Genomic DNA, 9669 nt, shown 5'->3' with positions numbered 1-9669 from the left:
TTGGGGAAGACAGAAACTTTGGGAGACAACTTTTGGAAGCAAATTTCAGAAGTCGAATTCTAAAGAAGATTTTCAGAAGAAGGTTATTGAAGAGGAGCGAATTCTCTTACAGCTTTTGGAGATTGCATAATAGCATCAGGTTGAGGTAGGGTCTTGTGTTTGATCACGGGTTGAATTATGCAATTTGATAATCCTGTCTTCTTCGTGCTTATGGGTTATAAATCCAAATGGTCTAAATTTCATTGTATGATTCTTTCACTCTCTTGTCTGAATCTTAGGATATGTATATTGTGTCTCATCTGTGTAATAAGATTATAAGAGAAATAAATCCATTTAAAAACATTCGTAGTTCAACTGGGAAGGGTTTGAATTTAAAAATGAAGATTTTAGATTGAAGAATTCAATTAGTTAATAGAATTATCTCTATTAGATTATAGAGGTAAATGTTATTTAATAAAAAAAAAAAAATGTTTAGTAAACTTAGTGAAACTTTAGGTTAATTCTTTTGGATCCCTTGGCGGGGCGTTACAAATAACTTTCAAACCGTGAAACCTTTTGAACTGATTCTTTTTTCTGAAGTAATTGAAATTTCAATTACAACTTTCTCTCCAACTCACACCCTCTAATTTTTCATAATAATGTCCCTATCAAACCAATCCAATTTTAAAATTTGCACATATCCTGACGTATGCCAAAATACTAACCCACCAAATAAATAGTAAAAATTTTAGAGTTGGAATCTCTATTTTGCTTAAATGGGTGTTTAGAAATGCAAACACATCAAATAAAAACTATCTCTAAACATATTTTTGGGTGATACAGGATTGCCCTTACACCCGTAGATGTTGTTTCATATTCTTCTTTGCGATGAAATAGAATTTATACAATTAGACACATTCAATTTTAGAACATTTACGATTCTTGCCATAGACGATTTGATGTGGTTTCTCATGTTAAATAATTTGATGGTTTAAGACATGCCCCTATTGTAAATGACATATCTTGTTGAAGTTTTCTATTATAAATCAACACTGTGTATATAATCTCTTGCTATTAGATTATATTTAGTAGTTGAATTGATTATTCCACCTTCCCTTTCAAACATTATATATATTTCTTAAAAACAAAATCATTATATTTATAACATCTCTTTACAATCTTTTGTTTCTTATTCATCTAATTATAAATATATTTATCCCTTAATTAAAAACCATTAAATATTTAAACTTTCCACTAATTAATTAAGATATATTTATCTACCGGATAAATTACTTTAAATCCTGCAATCTAATCAACCTTAACGTAAGAGGGTTGTCGCCTTAAACTAGAATAGAATTTTAGATTCAAGTTCACTCTTAATGCAACCTGTGTAGAAACCTGGACAATATACATGGTGATGTTTTTGTTTAGTCTTCATAAATATTGAAGCCAAAAGGACTAGGCACAAAAGTTCCTGTTAATCGTGAATCCAGTTGAGCGAATCCTCTCCACTGAACTAAAAACGTTTTCCTTTTGAAGAAAACCATGGAAAGGTTTGGCCGGGCGATATCCTGCCCTCTAAAGCAAGTGAATGACTTCAAATTCAAGAATAGCTCAGTGGGACGCTTGCGCGCTACTGGCAACTTTTTGCACCTCAACAACGGAACAAAGATGCCCGTGATTGGATTGGGAATGGCTACAGAGCCCATTGATTCTCACCAGCTCAAATCTTTGGTTCTCTATGCAATTCAGGTAACGCTAAACTTCTTATCTTTCCTCTTCTCACACATGAGCGCAACTTGAATACCGTTTTTAATATATAAGGTATTAAAGTGCAGGTCGGCTATAGGCATTTTGATTCTGCAAGTCTCTATACTTCACAAAGTGGGCTGGGAGATGCTCTCAATGAAGCCATGAAAGGCCAAATTATAAGTAGGGAGGAGGTTTCTGTTACTTCCAAAGTGTGGTGCACTGACGTTCATGCTGATGATGTTCTTCCTTCTTTACAAAATAGTTTAAGGTGAGTTAATCTTACCGTGAAAATCCGTTCGTATATTTATTTTTTGTTTCAAAATAATTAAAAAAATTAGAAGAAAACAATGTAAAGTGAAGGTTCCGAAAGCTTTGTGCAATAGTATGTTTTACAAAATAGAAGCAGGGAGGCAGAGCTATAGGACTGAAAAGTTATGCGAATTTGTTTTGGCTTTTAGTTATTTCGACGAGAATTATAGAGCGTCTGCATTCAGAGTTATATGGAAGAAATTCAAATGATCATAAACACTTTCGAGATCTAATTTTCAGTTTCTTTTGAGGGTTCTTCTAGTTGAGATAGGTACCTTCCTTACTGAGGCCATTGTCACGGCGCGTCTTAAAAAAATGAGCAGATAGAGGCAAATAGATTGCCTACGGTTGTCACCAAAGAATTCTTGAGCGAGAAAAAGATGTGCAAGATGAAACGAAACTTCAAGCGGATGAGAAAAGTGCCATCCACTGAGTCCTTAATAATAACATAAAAACAAATACTTTTGTTATAGGTACGTTCCACAAGTCTATGCAGTAAAGTATATGAGGGGCAAAGAGGAAACAGTAAGTTGATGAATATAACCCCACTAGTGATAACCAACAAAAGCCCTACATAGACGCTAATATCTCTTTGAGGGCAAAGGTACGAATAGCCCAATTAAGGGCAAATAAATGAGATGAAAAAGTTTGTATTCTTTGCACAGTTGGGCACTTGGATGAAAAAGGCACTTTATTCTAGATTGTAAAGCCTATACTGACACTTGAACCAATTACAGCAAGTACATTAGTGGAGGCCTCTTGTTACAAACACTCGATTTTTAAAACTTTTTTGGCAAGATGTAATCTCAACATAAACATATCAACAATGATATATTACTGTCATAAAATTTTGCTACAAGTGCTAATACGAAATATCAGTGATGAAATCACCTTCCTATGTACCCACAATAAAGAATTTAGCAACCGGCTTTTATGTAACGACAGTATAGCTCAAATTGATGACTGGGAAGATTGTTGAAGGTGTACTAAATTTTTACTTCTGATAACAGGGTCTAGACATGTCTGCTAGAGTTCTGCCATTTCTTCAAAAATAGCATACTTACTATATATTTTTCTCCAACAGCGAACTATGATAAAGTAGTATACCTAGTGATCAATAAAATGCACCCAACATGTGTTGGAATATGAAGTCAATTATATTCTTATTTCAGCTGTGATGGACAGTCGACATTGGGTGCCACTAGTTTTATTTCAACAGTGATGAATAGTCGACATTGGCTATCACTAGGGTTATCCTAGCAATGACAAGTAGTCAACATGGGATACCAATAGTGTCTCAAGTGGTGCCCAACGCAATTGTTGAAAGTCTTAAACTTTAGGCTGAAGGCTTGAAATCTAAGGGGGTTCATTTGTAACTTACTATTTATTAGCATTTCGACATGTTGCACAAGTCAACTCTCTATTTTTGATAAAGTTGTCTTCAATTAAGGTTCTGTCAATTTAGATTTCTTATGCTACATGAAGTTTTGTTTTCTATATTGTTGAGAAGACTGTTGTATTAGTGAATATTTCCTAACAAATATAATACAAAAGATCTTTCAGCATGCTTTTTCATGGTATAACTTTACCAGATTTTCCATGTAAATCTGTGTGTTTATTGTTTATGATTTTCTCTATATGAGTTTTAATGCAATTTTTCACAGTAGCAAGTGTTATATGCCTCAGATCAGATTTGCACGACACTCTTGTGCATTCTATATCACTCAGCACAGCCAGATGCCAAGGTATCCTGTTGCCCATCTCGAGGTTAACGTTGGTGTGAGTTTTGTGAGCACTCCAACATGCAGAATGAAATACTTAGTTTCATATCCTCTCTTCACCAAGGTAACTTAAAATACTAAACAATGTAATAAATGTGTGATCAAATGAAGCAACCCCAAGGTTCAAAATGTGAATGAGCAATTTTGTGTTGGATATAACTTAGAGAATATGATATGATCTTGCTGGTAATCACATAGTGACTCATGCCATTCATCCTGGACTTAATCAACTTCTTTTCTCTCAAAGTGACTGGAACTTAACACAGAACTCGACTCAAATAAATGACAAAAGGGATGAAGGGTTTAGAGAAATCTATAAGGTATTCCTAAGGATAACGATTTCAATGGACAATGCTAAGATGGGTGAATTCCTTAACCAAGCTTTGCTTCACCAAATGAAACTACTACACAAAGATGATGCTATCTCCAAAGAGACTGTGAAGGATTTTCATATTGTAATCATTCATCTGAATACCCAATACTAGCACAGTCCAAATGAACATTCACAATCAAATTTAGTATTTAATCAGGTCCAAACTAACCTTACACTACAACATGCAATTGACAAGGTCTGGAGATGGAATTCATCAGTCATCTTCACATTTCTCCATTTCAATAAATGAACTTTAACAAAACTATGAGAGCAAAAACCACATGCTAAGTGTAGAAACTCCAATACAAAGATCCACCACATCTTCAAAGAAAATTGTATTTTAACCAAAACATAATCTTGGTAACAATTTCTAATCTCCTACACCTCCTCTACTTCTACTCATTATCTAATGACTAACTAACTTTCTAGTTCCGTACAAATGAGAAGGCCAAGCTTATATAGATCTCTTAATTAAAATGAAAGGCCCTGATTGATTTGAATCAATGACCAAGATCAAAGCAGCCCTAATTAGGGCTATTACAACTTCTTGCTACATTTACTGTCATCCAATAGGAAAATTACGTTGCTTTGAAACACATACCATTATAAGGATGAAGCAATGAGAAAATTGCTTGAAATAATACATTAAATGCCATCCACATGTCCACCTGTGAATTAATGTGGTTGGATGAACTTGGACACATTGACTTGGAATTATTTGATTGGTTGAAGATGATTGGGTGTGACTTCATCATGCATATCCTTATCCTGATTTACAAAGAAGATATATCCTTCCGACGTCAATTAACCTTTTGAAACTATCCCTCTTGTGAATGAGATGTCTCATATTCCCAAATTGATTCATCTTTATATGTGTTCTTCTTCATCCTCTTTGTTTTGGAAAATTTCTCCTTGTATTGGTTCTCGAAATTGCTCTTGTCTTGACATCTTGACTTCGATCCTTCTTGATGTCTTGACTTTCTTGACCTTAACATTGTTGGGTACTTCTTGTTGATCTTCTCAAAGGAAATTCAAGATAGCATTCCTCATCTGTAGAATGATCTTGATATTGAAGATCCTTGTATTTGTTGACTTGAACCTTTGCACTTGTATTTCCAATCCTTTATTTTGCTATCATCTTTGTTGAAGTAGTTGTATTGTTGAAGTTATGATGTTCTATTTCAATGTTCTTCATCTTTGTGTAAAATTGATGTCTTCTGATATTGACTGGCTTAAGGGGTTTTAAATGTATGGTTCATAAGGCACAACACTTCCTAAAGGCTTTTCAAACCAGGCTGCAAGAAAAGTGGGCTTAACTTTGAAGGAAACTCCATGATTAAACCTGCTTGAGGTGAAGTAGTAATGGGATGGGTGACCTCCTAGGATGTCCCGATGCTTCATCTCTATAAGCATCACCTAGATGCAATGAGGACTAAGTGTTCCATTCATTCTCATGAGAGTTGGGTCCTAGTGAACCACTACTCATGAAACATGGGTCAATCCATTTGATTGAAAAGCTACACAGTTGTATGTTGATAAAAATACCACAATTTGGCTTGCTGTGGAAAATTTATCCTACTTATCAAATTAATGCCGAGAACCAAATCTTGGAATCGGATTGGAATCGGCAGGGCCTACTGGAATCATGAATGGCCTATGAATCAACTACGAATTGGCAAAGTGAAAAACCCCTTGAAATTTAAAGATTTTAATGATTTCAAACTTATTCCATGCACCCTTTAATGTATATAACTTAAAAACACTATAACATCATCAAATAGAAGCTAAAGCCTAACATACATAAGCAAGGAACATAAATGATAAATCCATCACATACGCAAATTTTTTTTGGTGATTTTTGGTTTTTTTTTACCAACTTGACTATTTTTGGGGCCAGCTTTGGTGATTTTTGACAAAAATTGCCGAGTTAGGCAATTCAGGTGATTTTTGCCTCAAAAATCAGTGATCTGGTTTAACGAGTCAGCAAAAATCGCCCATGCTTCCTCGGATCACTAAATCCAAAATCGCCAAAATGTGGCAATTCTTGTTACTCTGAATTAATGTCTCCTTCACAATCTTGAATTTCTTTCATGTTGATAGTGTGTTGTTGAATCCTTCTTCATTCTTTGCCATCATTCCTACAATGAAAAAGACATCAGTGGATCAGAGTCACAAATGAAAATTGAATGCAATAAGCCCTTAAAAAACATAAAATATTTTCTTGGTAAACACTTATTCTTGGAACAAGGATTGGGATTTCAATTTTCGAATGGAATTTGCATTTTAGGATATGGGATTGGGAAATTCAAACTATAGATTAGGAAATTGTTTGATCCCTTGATGGAATTCACTTTCCTCTTGCTGAGGGAGTTGATGCTTGATTTGTTTTTTCTTTCATCACTGCATTTGCCTGTAGATTGCTAGGAATGCATCTTGCTGAATTTCACCTTTGATTCACATTTTTCATTCTGATTTGATATTGCTTCTGCCCTAATTTTGCCTTCAAGATCCGAATTTCTGATTTTTCCTTGAATTTGCTTTGGTTGCTTGGAGGCTTCCCTTGAATTGGTCTGAATTTTTTCTCAAAATTCTGATTTGAATTTCCCTCCAGATCTGGAACTTACACTCTTCACTGCTGTCTATGTTCTTCCTTGCACTTAATCTTGCATGATTTCAGATTCTGGAAATCTCTCCTTCTCATGCTGAAGTTTTATTGTTTCTTCCTTAATTTGCTTTTAATCCTGATTTAGTTCACCTTTATTTTGATGGAATTTGCATTTATCTGATTAGATTTGATTTTGAAATGTGGATGCTTCCATGGTAAAAACAATCTTTGACTGCTGGAAATTGCCTTTTACTTGTAATTTGATTTCATACTTCTCTTGGAGTTTGCACCTTTAGGCCTGAAGTTTGCATCCGCTGGAAAATCTCTACTGATTTGTGTTTGAGTGATTATGAAACAGTGTTTTTCTTCTTTAAACTATGTTGATTCCATGAAAGGCTGCAACCTGTTTAACTCAAAGAGGGACAACCCTATTAGGAATTGATTTAAAGTTATAAATTTGCATTTGAAATCCTTCTTTCTTTAGTGCCCAGCCTGGGAATCAGACATGGCCGACTTCTCTGATTTTCTCTTTACTTATCTTTGTCCTCAAAGAATGAGATCGGGACTTCAGGAAGGTTTGTCTTGACAAAGGGTGGGAATTCATGGTTTACCATGAAATACCACCCTTCTCCTTCATTTGTCATTATAAATTTTCCCTTAGAGTGGAAAGTCGACCTCCACAAGGGAGTCTTGCTTTAGCAGTTAAAATCACCAAAGAATAAACATTCGATGTTTAGAAGGAACATTTTAGTTTTGTCATTTTTCTTCTTTCTACATTCCCATGTACTTGCATTGTTCATCATCTTGCTTCAAGGTGGAAAATTAAACTCCACAGGGAAATTTTACAAAGGGTTGAGATTTTGTGTTTCACCATGATATTCCACTCCTTTTTCATTTTTGCTAATAAATTTTCCTTGAGTGGAAAATTTACCATGACCATGTTTATGAAGATTTTACAAAGGGTGGGATTTTATGGTTGATCATGAAATTCCGCTCTTCACTTTTTTTCATAGTTACACTGCTGTTGAGGACGGGGGGACAAAGAGGCCTCAATTTTGAGACGACAAGGGGACAACAGGGTGTGTGTGTGTATACTATATACTATACATATAGTACTTAAAATGCGAGTTATGAAAAGATTTATGACTATTAAGAAGTAAAATGCCCAATACTAAACACTTCAACATTGGCATTGAACAATGAACATTGAAGTTTTCTCAGCCCTTAACTCTTCTTCTTTCTGTAGCAATCAATTTGAAATGAAAATGTGAAAACAAATGAAGCTTGGAGGCTTTTGAAGGAATGGAAGACCATAGATGGGCTCCATTTATCCTTAGGGTTCGAATAGAACCAAAGAAACAATTAAAAAAGGTTCCTTTATTAACATATTTTTTATGTTGCTGCAATGGGAAACACCTGGGCCTCCATAGGACGCTTGAGGGATGCACACGCGTCCCCCTCAGCGCCTTGGAAACACCAGGTTGTCTCTTTGTTCTCAATGATAATAGCCAAAAATGGTGGTGCTACTCAGGATGCCGGAATACTGTTCCCTAGACTTGTGTGCGCCCTGCTTAGGATTTAGTGTGGGGGGCATGGGGAATGCATTCCCGGAGTACATTGCTTTTTTTTCATTTTTCATCAATGTTTAACCTACATGAATGAAATTTGAAGAGTACCAAGGATGTTTATTTCCAACTTGTCAAATGCTGGAAATTTATGGCTGATGACGAAATTCTACTCTTCTTTTTACCTATATAAATTTGATTTAGGAGTGGAAAATCAACCCCCAAAATGGAACTCCTAAACTTGACAACATATTGACATTGCAAATTTTCACTATTCACCCTCAGTTTCCAGCTTTTGCAATCACAACATTTCAATTTCACCTCTTTCATAAATTGATCAAAATTCCACCCGAACTTGACAAGACATTACAATCTTCCCAATTGGTTAGGAAACCAAGAGACTCAAACTACTGTCAAGCTAGACTAAAACTAACAAACACCTATAAAATACTAAGCTAACACTAAGCCACTAAGTGAATAGAGGGGGTCCCCATTTGCAACAGGGCATGTGTGATTACAACACAGCAGTTAAGAGCTGTTATGAACAGTGACAATTTGGAAATCCCTTTGCAATGCTAATATAAGTTGTAACAGGTCCGACATATCATAAAGCCCTCATGTTGCACGTCTGATATAACTTTGCAGCACTGGTAACCCTCTGCAAAGATGGGCTCCACACTCCAGTCACTCCAATAAAAGGCCTTATATAACTTCAACAGAAGCTTTCAACACTTATTCCAAATCACCTTGGAAGAGGGATAAGAAAATCTGGAAATGATTTTAGACAAGAGCAGTTCTTATTAGAATAATATCTCTGTAATATCTCGTTTATTATTATTTTAACGGTGAATATTGTAAATCTTGTAAATATTAGAATGTTTCTAATATTGTTATTAGTCTTTCTTTATTAAAATGTTTCTGATAATAACAATTGTTTCATATTAGAAACATCACCTTTGTAAAGTATAGATGAGAGCATCTTGCTCATTGTTGAAAACGATAGCTTCGGTCAGATATATGATAATCAATAGCATAATATATATGAATGCATATATATCAGTATACATTGTGTATACTGATATATATACATACATATTCATATTACTTGAAATAATATTAATCTTATTGAAATTGATTATCATCTATATACCAGCTCATAACATCATATGGTACCACATATATTGTCGATCTGCACTTGCAGATTACTACTTCTGATTATTGTCATTTTATGTTTCATTTATCCCGATCAAGCAATGATCATTAAAGATCAAATGACTAAATGCAGAGATTTAAATCAGATTGAGT

At 34.7% G+C, this 9669-nt stretch overlaps 1 protein-coding gene across 1 annotated transcript in view; it reads left to right on the top strand.

The window, feature by feature from the left end:
• The first annotated feature begins 1304 nt into the window (after positions 1-1304).
• Positions 1305-9669, top strand: part of LOC149578052 (non-functional NADPH-dependent codeinone reductase 2-like) — a 47999-nt gene continuing 39634 nt past the window's right edge. The window contains exons 1-2 of the mRNA XM_089827383.1: positions 1305-1731; positions 1818-1999. Of these exons, the coding sequence (XP_089683509.1) occupies positions 1525-1731; positions 1818-1999 (389 nt within the window). The 5' untranslated portion in view covers positions 1305-1524. The remainder of the gene's footprint in view (positions 1732-1817; positions 2000-9669) is intronic.

The sequence above is a fragment of the Cupressus sempervirens genome, chromosome 1 (assembly GCF_028749045.1).
Source record: "Cupressus sempervirens isolate cs-2001-9-10 chromosome 1, ASM2874904v1, whole genome shotgun sequence".
Taxonomy (NCBI): Eukaryota; Viridiplantae; Streptophyta; class Pinopsida; order Cupressales; family Cupressaceae; genus Cupressus; species Cupressus sempervirens.
The sequence above is the reverse complement of the archived record's forward strand: the minus strand, read 5'-3'. Positions and strand labels throughout refer to the sequence as shown.